This window comes from Gavialis gangeticus, unplaced genomic scaffold (assembly GCF_001723915.1).
Source record: "Gavialis gangeticus isolate Ggan-Ray unplaced genomic scaffold, GavGan_comp1, whole genome shotgun sequence".
NCBI classification, from domain to species: Eukaryota; Metazoa; Chordata; order Crocodylia; family Gavialidae; genus Gavialis; species Gavialis gangeticus.
The window spans coordinates 2,788,742-2,803,750 of NW_017729027.1; the positions used below are offsets into that span (position 1 = coordinate 2,788,742).

General features: G+C 42.4%; 1 protein-coding gene across 2 annotated transcripts in view; it reads right to left on the bottom strand.

Moving 5' to 3' along the window:
• Positions 1 to 5,603: 5,603 nt before the first annotated feature.
• CFAP206 (cilia and flagella associated protein 206) overlaps positions 5,604 to 15,009 on the bottom strand; it is a 38,732-nt gene continuing 29,326 nt past the window's right edge. For both annotated transcript variants that reach the window (XM_019520373.1, XM_019520374.1), the window contains exons 10-13: positions 11,779 to 11,919; positions 10,840 to 11,033; positions 7,434 to 7,577; positions 5,604 to 6,197 (exon numbers count right to left, since the gene is read on the bottom strand). In XM_019520373.1, coding sequence (XP_019375918.1) covers positions 5,967 to 6,197; positions 7,434 to 7,577; positions 10,840 to 11,033; positions 11,779 to 11,919 — 710 coding nt within the window. In that variant the 3' untranslated portion in view covers positions 5,604 to 5,966. The remainder of the gene's footprint in view (positions 6,198 to 7,433; positions 7,578 to 10,839; positions 11,034 to 11,778; positions 11,920 to 15,009) is intronic.

Sequence of the window (15,009 nt, forward strand, 5' to 3'; positions counted from 1 at the left end):
CCCCCGGGGGGGGGGGGGGGGGGGGGGCTGGCTAGAACGGCCCGCCCGGCTCCATCACCATAGAGTCCGAGGCTCCTCCTGAGCCCCTCCGGAAGTGCATCACGTGGCCCTGCGGCCTTGCTGGGCGGGGAGGGCGGGCTCATGCGCATGCGCGCTGCCTGGAACTGCCCTTGCAAGCAGCCGCGCGCCGGGTCGGGCGTACGGAATTACCGTAATTATACGAGCATTACCGTAATTATACGAGCATGACAACCTTTATACAATGTGCGATCAACAACAGTAAAAATATCCAAATGTACCATGACTTTCGACTCGAGGCAGGTAGTTGATGCAGTACTCTCAGGGAGTCTTAACTGACTTTTGGGTTCGGTGTCAACACTTCCTTCTGATTGCTTGCCTCAAAATAAAGAAATGCTTTAACTTTGATGACCCAGTTCTCACTCACTCCCTAGCTTACAGTGAGCAATATAAAGTAAGAAGCTTTATTTGCATGGCTATTTGCATATTTTTCGGTGTACCATACTTTCTCAGCAAATATAATTTTGAGCTTCCGATACAATAATTTCACGTTCAAGACCTGGCAAAGGCTAACCCCTTCTCCAGGCCAGTCCCAAGGAACTGGAGCTGTGCACACAGGCAGCTGTTCTGATGGGCATCCAAACCCAGGGCAATGAGCCCTGGGTTAAACCCAGCCACCTCTTTTTGGGCCTCTACTTTCCATGCAGGCTCCAGGGGATGATTTCATGACTCAGTCCCTGGTTCTATTTTCATTCCTTTTAATGAATTCCTTGTCATTCATCTCCAAGATGCAGCCTCTGCAGGCACCAAGCCTGGGCTCACCCTGTGGCTACAGGTGCTGTGTGAGGCTGAAGTCAGGCAAGATACAGTGACCCCCTCGGAGGCCAGCCAACCAGCCATTCTCAGCGGGTTGCAGCCACAGCTGGGGGCATTGAGATGCTTCCAGGGTGCCATGGGCAACTGGTGCCGCCTTAGTAGGGGCACATGCCCCAGCTGCAACCAGTTCCACTGACCAGGGAGGGTCCCCCTGCAGCCAAGCTGCCTGGGGAGACCCCCACAGCCAATCCTGCAATGGCCAATGGCTGCAGCTGCTTCTGGGAGTGGCTGCGGCCGCTACACAGCACCGTGCCGTGTAGCACCCTGTGTAGCTAAGTGTGCAAGCACTTGCATGAGATCCACAAGATAAAAGCAGAGATTTCAAATGCGAATTAGCAGCTTGAAAAATAAGTGGCAAATTAAAATTTATTGGGGCTCTGGGCAAGCAGAAAATTTGAGCTCCCTCTGTGCCTGCCTGGGGGCTGTGGCTGGGCCTACCCAGCCTCCTCAGCATGTCTGGGGTGAGCCAGGGGAAAAACTTACTCGCTAGGAGGGTAGTGAAGCACTGGAACAGGTTACCTAGACAGGTGGTGGAATCTCCATTCTTGGAGGTTTTTAAGGCCTAGCTTGACAAAGCCCTGGCTGGAATGATATAGTTGGGGATGGTCTGCTTTGAGCAGGGGGTTGGATTAGATGATCTCCTGAGTCCTTTCTAACCCTAATTTTCTATGATTCTATGATTTCTGGAGGTCCTGAGCACCAACTCGAGTCAGGTATGTGCTCAGCAACTCTAAAAATCAGAAGCCAGGTCACTGCACAATAATTTAGTGACTGCACATTCCTTATCCTACGTGTTTTAGCCAGTTTAAGAATATAGCTAGCAAAGAAAAAAAAGATATCAAATATAAAAGGGACCTAAAGCAAACGCACATCATGTCACAAGAAAGAAAAACCAAGTACTTCTCAGAGAAATAGCAGATTGAGGCATCCTAGCTGCAAACAGTTTCAATTCAGCCCTGGATGTAACCAGATTAAATTATTTAATACAGGGGTGTCAACTGTCAAAGATCTACCCTTTGGAACAGATCTGACCCACAGAGCTGGCTTCAACTGGCCCACAGAGCTTCTAGAGGGGCCAGGATGAGCAGCACTGGGGCCCACCACTGAAATCTAGGGTAAAGAACCCCGCTGGGGACCTGCGTTAGTGGAGGCGGGAGCAAATCCCCCTGCATTAGCCTTGCCCTGTTGCTGTGCACCCTGCTATGAAAGGTGGATCTGGATTCGGCCTATGAGACTGCACTATGAATCTAGCGGGGGGGAGGTAAGTTTGAAACTCCCACTTTAATGGACCTGCGCCCTGCCAGCACTCATTTACTCCTCAAAATCCAGTGATAAAAAAAGACTTCAAGGACCATCCCCACAGCCTCTACTATGAAGATTTACATCAAAAAACAAAAACTAGGTGCAAAATTATAGGAGTTTTACAGAGAGGGAAAAATCATCACATGAATGCCCACAATTTTTAGCAGGCAGTGGGGGCTGGGGTGGTATGGGTGCTAAGGTGCACAGTTGACAGCTCAGAGGTCACAAGTTTGAAGCCACAGCAGAAGCACTCACAGCCCTATCAGATTCTAACAAATCTGTGAATTCTGCTAAATATCTTGTCACATGAGGACATGAAGGAAGTAAGGACGCAGTATGGATTGTGTATGCCTTCACCTGCATACTGCCCTAATGGAAACTATCCAGCCACTTCATTCCTTCAGCATGAAAAAAACATGGTAAATAACTTGGAAAGACCTACAGATTGAAGTAACAGCTGCAGGCCAAGCTCTGTACTGCTATACTGCAGTGAAATTTCATGACATGAAAAGCTGACACAGAAGTTTGCCTTTATTTTTTAGGTAGGTATCCTTGAACCAAAGGCACCCAATAAAAGTTATGCATCAGCTCCACTGTGTTAAACAGGCACAGTAAAGACAACTTAAACTGGTTTTAGAGCAACACAGACCATCTTAGATGGCCATCCAGTCTAATGTCCCCATTCTAGTCTCACTTCCCAGGCTGCATTCCAAAGCTAGCATGCACCACTCCCTATGGTGGACAAGAGAAATTCACATTGTTATAGAGCAGTAGGCTTGTGACTAAAGGATTCTGGGTCACACAGACGGGGGACGTCTGTGATACAGTCTTTGGGGCTGTTAGGAATCTTAAAGCTGGGGAAAATGGAATAATTTGTTCAGGCTGTTGCAGGGATATAGAAGATTCTACCCAAACAAATGTTGGAGAATGTTTGTATGTGCAAGCTATTCAATAATGCTCATTGAATTTAAGTGAGATCTAATCAAGCTACAATTTACTGGCAACTCCCTGCCCATATCAGTTTTCTCTTCATCAGACAACAAAACTTAATGGAGAAAGTAAAAATTTTAGTAAAAACAAAACAAACATTTTCAGCATTACTGTGGTAAACAGCATTTATGGCATATGTTCCATGAACATTATTAAATCCTAACAATCCCAAGCACTTACTTCACCACCTAATTACTGGCTCTAAAATAAAGTAAAAACCAACACTTGTGCTGCCTTTCTGTTATGAATATTTGATTTTGCCCAGAAGAAAGCTACTGAAGAGGAAAACTGAAGGAAGAAAAAAAATAGAAGACAAAGGCAGGTTCACAAGGGCATCAAAGCTCTAACTCCATCTTTCCCCATTCCTATGCAATTCCTAAAAGCAATTTAAAAAAAATGAATACAGGCATTCCTAAATGCAGTAATCTTACTTAATTTCCCAGGAAATTCTATAGACCCATAGCAATATATTCCTTACAGCCAAAAGCAGTATTTGGCTCCAAATTCTTGCTCATTCACACACAGCATCTGGTTCATTCTGAAATGATTACAAGTGTATTACCCAATATTTTATGGTTATGCTGAAGCATCCCATATGGGCAAGAAAACTAAGTTATAGAAAATAGAGTAAAAAGTGTTATTCATAAATGCCCTTTTAAACCACTGCATCTTTGCCACTTTAAAATGATCTTTCAGTTCAAATACAGTAAATTGGAAAAAGCAAGATATGAAATCAAAAGCAAGCAGGGATTAACAAAAAATATGAAAAGATAACTGCAAAAACATAAACTGGATTAAATACTACACTAGTACCCTTACATCCTCTGAATGAGGAAGTAGAGTCACAAGCAGAGATGTGACCAGTAATGCAGTACTCAGGTTATTGATAACTGAACTACCAGTTAAAAACAGCCACCCCTTCTCACAAAAAAAAATCCCATCCTGGCCATTCCTTCAAAGTGGCATAACTGCAGAGAGGGGAGAACATATTAATGAATTATTCTACTTAAGGTATTTTTTCCTGCTAAATGTTTTTAAATGTCTGAAATGCCTTAAAATGGTTTGCCCCATTCTTCTTTCATTAACTATTTAATTCAGGTACTTTTGATCTGTCAAAATAGTTAACTGGAAAAAGAAAGTTACTACATGTCTTCAGAGCTACAATGCAGTCACAGTCCACTTAATTAGTCCATATATCAGGGGTGGGCAAAATATGGCCCAGGGGCCGGATCCAGCCCGCCAGGACATTCTATCCAGCCCGTGGGGCCCCTAAAAAAAATTAGTAAATTAATATTTATTTGCTCCTAGCTGCCTGTCAAAGATGACATGAGCCAGGGGCAGTAGGACCCAGAGGAAGCTAGTGGCAGGACCCAGCAGCAAGGTCTGCCTAGCCCTGGCCCCCCAACCAGAAACCCCTGCCTAACAGAGGCTTCTGGCCTGGGACCATGGGGCTGTTCCTGCTTTCCTGCACCGGAAAGGGAAATTTGACAACAGTTTGCCAAAACTCGGTAAGCGGCCCTTCACCTTAAATAATTGCCCACCCCTGCCATATATTAAGGATATGAGGGAACTCCCTAGGTTCCATAATCTAACCCTTCCAACAGCATTACTAAAATCATTATTGTCTTCATGGCCTAGGATTGCAGGGAGAGTCAAATGCCTCACCTGAGTAGAAGTACAGCACAAAAAACTTACATAGTATTGTTTAATCCCATACCCGATGATGTTTTACAGAAAGTAAACTATCAGACCCATAATTTATGAGAAGTATTTTTCTGTTTCATCACCTCACATTTTATCAAGAAACTGTTGCAGCCTGACTTTCAAATACATTAAAAATTATTTTGTCATTTAGTGAAAAATTATCAGCGGCATTTGATTTATTAGAGCAGGGATATGTTATACTGGCCTGTCTTTACTGTAACAAAAAAAAAAAAATGATATTTTGGTTGGTTGTTAAAAAAATGTATCAGGAAAGTAGAATCTTTAAAATCTACCCTGAAGTCTGTATGTCCATTCCTACAGTACTCGCCTTTGCAGCATTTAGGCAGTGCGTACAGAGAAGTTTTGGAGAGCACCAGAAAACTGGTGTCATAGGTCCCAGAGTACAGGCCATCCTTTCTATTCTGTTCTTGGTATAAGCTAGAATGACTCCACAGATTATTAAATTTATGGGAATTAAATTTATTGGACTCTTATAGAATTATTAAACTTATAGGAAGCACAAATGGGAAGGGCTGAGGACCTTTGTTGATCTCTTGCCACTGAAGCTAATTGATTATTATCATCTCAGTAACTGTGCTCCAAAAGGGGGAGATGAAAAGTGAAATGTTTGGATGACTTTCCTATGATTAGCTTCATACCATATCATCAAGAACTTTTTTCTGCATAAGGACAGAATAACTGGTCTCTATATTTCATACCAATCTTTTTAATATAATCTCTGTGGGAAGTTCAAAGGAAAAGCTGTGCTTTGGTGAGCACTCAGGGTATTACAATATCACAGACATACAAAAACATGTGCTTCCTATTGGAAAGTAAGTTTAAGTCAGATTTTTCAGCCATGTCTAGATTCTTTGTTATTTTTTTTAAAACTGGATGTTTCAGGCTTCTTATCTATCACTTCATAGCACTCAACTACTTATATATGGAAACAGGGAAAGCAGCGTAACAACTGCTCTAGGAACCAACAGACATGTTTGAACTTACTTCAGAAATATATCTGGATTTTTAAACAAACGTTTACTATACTTCATCAGGCTTTTCTTTGTGAACTATGTTTAGGTTTCATCAACTGCTCTTGTTAAATCCATTTTGATCATATGAGTAGTTGGAGATGATCCACCTCTGAGACCTGCTAGGAAAATCTGTGGCTTGGGCACATTGCTAGAGCTGTCACATTTAGTCTGCATGCTAAAATCCTTCAAAAGGTACACCTGGCTGAAATTCTCTCTTCTCATGTGACTGAGATTAGTCTGTACTGAATGAGTTAATGTCCGACGTAAATTAGCCTAAAAGGAAAAAAAAATCTGAATAAAAAGTATCTATTAAGACATCAGAAACAATGTATGTTTAAGAGTTCTAAACTATAATGATGCTTTCTGGCTTCTACATCTGTAGCTATCTGGGTTCACAAATCATTAACTGTGCAACATGTAATTTTAACAACAGTTTGTTTCTTTACCTCCTGTAATAAAGGCTACAAAAAGGCTTCAATGAATTCTTTACACTGTTGAGCTAGTGCTTTAAAATCACCTGGTCTGTTCCACCTTCCAGTGAACCTTTAATGTCAGTAATTATGTAAAACGATAAAAAGTATATGATGGAAGATTACTTCTGGACATTATGAAAAAAACGGAAGCATGAACAACAAGAAAGAGAGTGCATATGTCTATTACTCAAATAGATTTGAGATAATCTATTTTTATATTATTAAATGCCATGCCAAGACCTTTGGGGAAATGTTTCTATAACAGGTAAATAAATAACTGTATAACTGGTCCCATGTAGAACTGGCCTTAACTGTTAGTTAATGTTACTCTGAGCAAATTTAGCTGTAAGTTATTTTGCTCTTGGCAAAACCGGATGTTGCAATATATATGCATTTCCTTGGATACCTGAATCAGGTTGCCAAAGGCTAGACAAGGCTCATTATGAATTTTACATATGCAATGGGCCTTATTACAGATTCTATCACCTGTGTGTTCATGCAGCATATTTTCCTCAAACCAGTTACTAGTTTTTTAACTAACTCCTTCAATGGTGTTCTCTATCTACACTTACTGCCAGTTATTGCTATTCTTTCTTGTGCGACCTAATGGTACAACAATATATTAACACAGAGCGCAGTTTGCCATAAAATTAACATGGGCTTTTCTGTATCATTTTATTGCAAAGGGAGCGCATGGCACATTATCTTGAAAAGGTTAAACTGAGTGCAAAGTAGCATTCTTAAAATTCACAATTAATGAAAAAGATCTTAGAACGTAAAAAGAATGTGTTTGTGATTTTAGAATCAGGGGCCTGGACCTGGTAATACTGCTCCAAGCAAAAAAGATAAGGTGGAAAACTTTTGAAATAGGAATACAAATGTGAAAAAAAAAGATCTAACAGAGAACAGTGACAGGAATTTGTCTGTTTTTTTGTGTGTTATACATCAAGGCCAGAGGGAATAATTTAGTCCAACCTTTAGCATACACATGCTCAATTTTGGAAAGCTTAATCTTCCAGATGACACTGATACAAACCAGCTTTATGGCTTTTCTCCTCAGTTCCCATTCATTCCATTCATAGGACTTCACAATAGTTGGAGGCAAGATATGAGTGTCAGTTTGAGTACTGCTGTCACATTTTGTGATTGGCTTCAACAAACGTTTGTCTCCACTTCTGACCTGGATGAAAAAAAAATTAGGAGTACTTCACAGTAAAAAAAATGACATGTCGCTACACCACGTTTATTAAAGCAAACAGTAACCTGGGAATACTGAAACAGCATTTTGAAAGACCCAACTACATAACAATTATATTACTAGGTCAGTGATAAGGATCATACATTCATATCATATCTGTCATTCCAGAACTGCTTTACTGACTTAAACCAGAAATCAAACTTTACACAGAGACTACTTAATCCGTCACTGAAATGTAGCTCCCTCTAGGATAATGCTTATAATACCTGTATCACAGACCACCTAAAAATGGAGATGAACAGCACTGTACCTATCTGAAATTGAACAGGAAATGCAAAAAGGCAGAAAACAATTATCTAGGACACCAGATTTAATATTCCTACATTAATTATGTTTTAAAATTGGGATAGGGCTAGATCCCCAAAAGGGCTTACCCATCTAAGAAGCATCAAACTGTAGGCACATAAGCCCAAAATATGGATCTCCAAAACTCTCATACAGCTATCTTATTCTGAAGGGTTTTAAAAGCCATAGACACTTACATTTCCAGTAAAACACAGGGTTGATTTGGACCTTATAGACTAATTAAAGTAGACAGACAGAGCACAAGTTTTCATTAGCTGAAGTTTACTTCTGAACTTCAGTTCATGAAAGCTTGTGGTATGTGTATCTGCTTTGGTTAGTGGATGAGGTGAAAATCTACCCTACTTTTTACTTAACTTCAGATTAACGTGACTAACTACATCTCACTTACATTTCCACCAATAAAATTTCCTCAGCACCTAAATATCTGGTTCTGGACATATCCAGAGTCATGTACAATACTGAGCTGTTAGATATGTATTTCACAACTCTGTTTCTTCAGTATCCATGAGCTACAGATTTCCCCACCCATCTCATCTGAGGGGCTCAACCCAGCGGGATACTCAGAGCACACTTAACAGATCTCCTTTTTACTTGTAAAAGTCTGGGTGATGCCATCTTTTTTCTGAATAACCCTGTGACTGTGGCATCCATTCAGCATTTTGGACACCTGGATTCAATTCCTGCCTCTCTCAGGGCACTTGGACCTACATCTCACACCTCATAGGTATATCCCTAACCACAAGGCTATAGAGTGTTTTGATGGGTCTCTCTCAATCTCTCTCAATAAAGCTGATCTAGTTTGCAGGGAAGAGAAGTCAACAAAAGAGAGAGAATGCACACAAGAGAACAAATTAGTGTGACTGGGATGCCTGGCAGATGTTAATCACACAATAAATGGCAACATGCCACACATTCATGCAATTTTTACGGTAAAAATGACAAACCAGCCACAAAAATGGTGAACCAGCTTCAAAGATATTATGGAACATATTTTTAGCGCATTTGGAATATTATATGGAACATATTTGTAGTGCATCTGATTGTGTTTAATTTGAACTTGTGGCACATTACTTAGTTGAAAGAGCATGCAGGAAGCATGGACCGAAGAGCTGCTCCCCAATGCTGGGCTGCCTTCATATCCATTAAACTTGCCAGTGCACTGCAAACCATGCATTAAAAACCCCAGTACCCGGCTCCCCACACACCAGGAATTTTAAATGGGTATGCAGAAAATCTAGCACCAAGGAGCTCGTCACTGATGCAGGGCTCCCCATACACCAGCAAATTTAAAAGGTGCACATGCAGCCTGGGATCAGAGAGTGGTTCCTTGGTCCTGCACTGCATGTACATCCTTTAAAGGTCTGGGAGCATGGGATGCCTAGGATCAGGCTTCAGTCTCCAGTCCTGGGCTCCCTAAGCACCAGCAAGTTTAAAGGGTATACAGGCAGCCCATAACCAGGGAGCCACTCCCTGGTCCTGGGTTCCCTGAGTGCCAACAAACACATGATGGACTGTGACAAGGTTCTTTGGGTGAATCTGATATCTTTTACTAGACAAACTTAAGTAGCTGGGGAAAAAAATTTAAACAAGCTTTCAGATTTAAAAACCCTTCATCAGGCTGAGGAAGTTTCTGCAGTTGGTATGTGATCTTCCAGGATTCAAATCCCCGAAGTCCCACATCCTGCTGTGCTAGACCTCAAACGTCTGGCATGGAAGCACAAGTAATTTTAGGGATTTGGGATAAAATGCCTCAGATCCCATCCTTTGATTACATTAATATCTGTCAGGAACCTGAATAGACTTGTGTTAGGGCACATGCTGGGAAGAAAGATTCATTGGAACATGAGCTAGAAAACAGGTTCCCTAACCACTATGCCCTAACCATTAGGCTACAAAGTTCTCTCTCTTTCTGGTCAATGAATATTCAGTTATTCCATACAAAGTGAAAAGCTCTGACAGAAGGAACCAAGACCCTACCCACCCCCAAATTACTCTGTAGCTTAGTTTTCCACCTGGGAGGTGGGAAACACAGCCCAACTCCACTCAGGCAGAAAAAAGGATTAAATGCAAGTCTCTTCCATCTTGGATGAGTATTCTACCCACTAGCCTATTGGGGATCACATCCATTACCACCTCCTCCAGCCATATTTTATGAAGAGGGACCAGCTTATTTATTTATTTGATGTATATGTCGCCCTTCCCACCAAGGCTCAGGGTGCCTTACAATAACAGAATATCCTTAAAACAGAAGAGTGACAAGAGAACAAAACCTGCAGATGCTCACTCCAGGAATTTTTCTACAGGTACATAGCAGGGAAGCTCATGGGTTTTGTGCTCTACACCTGCAGATGCATATCCCGGGTCAGAGTCAAGCAGCCGGTGCTGTTGTCTATGGCTATACCACCCTGAACACACCTTATCTTGTCTGATCTCAGAAGCTAAGCAAGGTCAAGCCCTGTTAGTATTTGGATGGGAGAATAACTGGAAAAAGCTGTCTGCAGTGGCAATACTACACCAATGAGGTTAATCTGAGGCACAAGTATTGCTAATTGAAAACTGGTACTGTCCTGTAGGATCAGGCCCTGAGAGCACCTGTGACTGGGAAGTAGGGGCAAGCCTGGGCTGCCTGTGCTCTCACACTGCAAAGCAAACAGCCTTTTTCTGTGAAAAGGCAGTAAAAACTGTTATGCTCAAAACGTTGGGCTTCTGTCATGCACCAAAGGCATGGACATCTGTTTGCCCAGGTTTTGTGCATTTTATAGTGGTACAAGGTTTTATTTGCAGCCTTTGTAACAATTATTCACTCCATGTTTCTTAAAAGGACAGCTAAATCAGTAACACATCACCTCTTCAAACAAAGTGTACAAGCAGTGACTACCTGTGTATATGGGGCAAGGGATTCAAACTGATGGTGAAGCTCAAGCAACTGAATTAATTCTGCATTTTCTTTTGCTTTTTCTATAATCAGCTGAATGAACTTATCCGGATTTTGGGCAAAAATATAGGCAGATTCCTTGGAATTGAAGGCATAAAATTTCTCCTTATGTTTCAAAATACCAAGGGTAGGATTTCCTAGGAAGCAAAGCAAAAACAAGAGTAAAAAACAGCGAAGCATTAAATACACAGGGCACTTGCAATCATAAATATGCATCTCCCTCAAGCAAAAGTGCACATATGAAACAGTAACAATTCTAGAACCAAACCTTTTTCAAAATAAAACATACACTACCTGTAAGTCTTAGGTACAAATAAAATCCATTTATCCAGACCAAAAATAGTTGCTTGTTCCCAGCTTACAGTATCACACAGACTAGATCATACTTAATAACAAGCAGAAACATTTCTCAGACTTTATCACCTATATCTATCAAGGTAATATAAAACATATTCCCCATCCAGATGTTGCCTACATCTGCACAATATCTGTCCTGAATGTTCCCTATGAATATCTGATTCTGACTCAAATACCCTTTTATGCCAAAGGACACCGGCCTACCATTAAAACTGCTTTGTTTTTATTCTTGCAGTGACATCCCTCCTCCTCTTCCTAAAGAGTTGAAAAGGTAACCGGGATAAGATTTATTTCAACATAAATGAACAACATACCCATGCCCAGACACATGGTTATTTGACCACTAATTGTAATTTTACAGTCTTTATCAAATGGCATTCCTGAAACTATATATAGTATATGTGTACTATATATACATCCAAAATTATTCTAGTTTGTACCCTGACACAGCAAAAAGCAGAGTGCACATCCTTAAATTTATTTTTTGCTACTATTTACATCTATACAGTAAGATACAGAATGCACCTGGAAGGAGGAGGCCATCTTTCACAGCAAATGTGTGCGCACAAAACCCATGATACTGGATCTGTAGTTGATCAAAATTAGCGGTGGTTTCTGGAAAAAGCCATTCTTGTTCCTTGAAATCGGAAACATCTACTTTGATTCCTGAAACACAATTTGACAAAGAAAAGATGTCAATGAAAACAGATGCCTAAATGATTTGATGGAAATCCTGAAAGGAACCCAATCAGCCTTTAATATGTGACCATGAATGCTAAACCCCATCTACTCTGCTGGCTGCTATAGAAGTTGAAATACTTAGTGCCTCTGCAGCTCAGGCACTTAATTTCTAATTTGATTATTTTGTTTGGCAGTAGAGTATCTTCAGACATTCTAATATATGTATGTTTTCCTAGAAAGCACATGGCCACAAGCAGATTTTATCCTTTGTTATAAATCCAACAATTAATTTCAAATCCACTGCAGTAGAATTTAGTTAAATGGTAGGCCCATCTCCCTAAACCAAGAAATATTTCTGGTAACCTAACACTAGAAACACATTAAGCTGTTTCTTGTTTCCCTTTGTAGAGGTTTCAGAGGGCATCTGCATCTACACGTGCCCCTGACTGTGCAGTCCCCACCGGTACTGCGCAGTCCCAGTGGTGCACAGGTCATTTCCAATCCTACACCGCTGTAACGACGAACTATTGCGCAGTAGCAGCGGCGTCAGTTAGTGCCCACCAGTGTTGCCATAGCTCATCGCTATCGCAATATAGCATCCTGTGCAGATGCACCCAGAAGGTACAAAAAGACAAAGCAAGTCACATGGAAGCTTAAATAGTTTTAGAAATATTTTGCACTTTAATCTCTTTGGCCTTTTGGATGTCTTTGATTAGAGATTTTAAGAGTAGATAAAGCTAAAGCTAGGTTATAGGAAAGAGATTCATATACTCACTGTATGTTTGTATTATGGTGGCACGCAGATGTTCCCACAGGAATCAGGGCTCCTTTTGGTTAAGTTTTGTGCAAAAGTAAATGATGATGGGACAAAGGCCTCAGTCCCTGCAAATTAACTTTGAGGCAATTCTATCATAGGACCCACTCTGAAAATCATGTCAAATGTGTTTCATAAAAATGTTTCTAACAAGCTTATCACCAATATCAGGGCCTTAATTGAGACAGGAAAAGACCTGATCTCACTCCTAATAACTCAATGGCACAGCTTTCAAGGACTTTGCAGTGTGTAGGATTAGGCTTAAATATTATAGCACAGGATGAATAGTGCAAGAGATAAAACAGTAGCATTATACCTGGGAGCAGATGTTAGCATCCAAACAGAGCTTTCCTCCCAATTTTCAGAGTGTGTACCAATTCTATGTAAAACACACAGTCGTCAAGCAAGCGAGAGCTAAGCTCTGTAAGCTCCAGGCCCTAGCTGGAAGTAACCAGTCAGTTTGAGTCATCCCTACGGCTACAAGAAGAAGTTCCCCCGTTTAAGCGTTATAAGCCCAGGGCAGAAAGCAGCAAGCTATCTAAGCAACAGATTGTCTTGCTGTATTCCTGGCCTGCTTGGAACCCCTCTAAACCAATTCTGATGCTTGATCCTGACTCTGACCTCAGCTCTGTAACCTTAGCTTGTGACCTCCATCTCTGAACTCCTGTCCTAGACTCCCCCCACTTTATTTCTGTCCCCTGCCTCTTCCTCCTTGTCCCTGCTCCAGGATTACTCTTATTCATGTCCTGTCTATTTCTATCTTGGACCTTCAGGTTTGGCCAATGGCTTGCCCTGACCATGACCTTGTTGTATCCTGGACTTGGATTGGTAACTAAGCTGATCTTGGCTTCCACTCTGGTTACTCCCTGACCTAGCGTGATCCACTTGAACTGAAGTGACTTCAAAGTGTAGGGTCCTCAGTGAGATTATTGGCATGATTAAGGAACACCATAGACCAGATCCTCATCTACTTATCAGGTCTCTAAGTGCAATCCTATTTCACCCTCTCAAGTCTGGGAAAAAGTTAAAACAAAAGGTGGATGGACCCTCCTCCTGCTCACTGCTTTTTGACTATCTTAAAGCTAAAACTGTGGCATGTTATAACAGAAAGTAAGGATTGTTAATATTTTTTGAGGGATTCAAACAGGATGGACTGTGATCACACTTAGGGGCGCTTGTACACATGACAGCATTTAATCCCCAAGAGTTTATTTTATGTCCCTAAATTGAAATGGTGGGTTTTTAATTGCTACCCACCATTTCAATATTCCATCATGTTACAGCGAGACCCAATCCTTTTTTCTTTTTTTTTGGTCAGACCTGGAGCCTACCTGTAACCAGGGGACAAGCTGCCAGTGGGCCAAGCAGCCCCTGAGCTGTGGGAGACCCCAGTCCTTCCCTCTGCAGCAGTAGCGCCTCATGGGGCCACACAGGCGGGCTGCTAGTGGGCTGGGTGTTGCCCCAGCTCAGAGGCAGCATCCAGCCCAATCCAACTGTTTCCCAAGCTTGCCTGCTGAAAGCCTGCTGGACACTGCTCCCTGGGCAGGCTCAGGAAACAGTTGCATCAGGCCAACTGCTGCCTCCCAGCTGGGGCAGCACCCAGCCAGCTAGCAACCTACCTGGGCAGCCCTGGTGGGTACCACCGCCACAAAGGGAAGGACCAGGACCCCCCATACCTCATGAATCGATCAGCCCACCGGCAGCTCAGCCCCTGGTCACAGGCAGGCTCTGCTGGGGAAAAAAACAAAAGGATTGGGCCCTTTGCTGACTTCAGCAGGCACCTAGCTAAAGCAAGAAGTGGCAAGGGGCCCGATCCTTTTTTTTTTTTTTTTTTTTGGTGAAGCCTGCCTGCCTCTCCCACAGCTGGGGGGGCTAGCTGCCACTGGGCCAAGAGGCCCCTGAGCTGTGAGAGGACCTGGTCCTTTCCTCTGTGATAGCAGTCCCCCCCAGAGCTATCTGGGCAGGCTGCTAACAGGCCAGGAGCTGCCCCAGCTCAGAGGCAGCACCCAGTGAACCCAACTATTTCCCAAGCCTGCCTGGGGAGCAGCACCCCATGCACTGATCCTGCTGCCTTCCTGCCGCCTGGGACTGGGCTGGCTTGCCCCTGGGGTAGTATGGGGAGGCAGCAGAAGGACGGCTGTTGTGCTGGTGGCTAGAGAAGGCAGCAGGGACAGTGCACGGAGCGCTGGAAGCCCAAGCGGGCTCAGAGAAGTTCAGGCTCAGCAGGCTTACATTATAAAAAAAAAAAAAAAAAAAAAAAA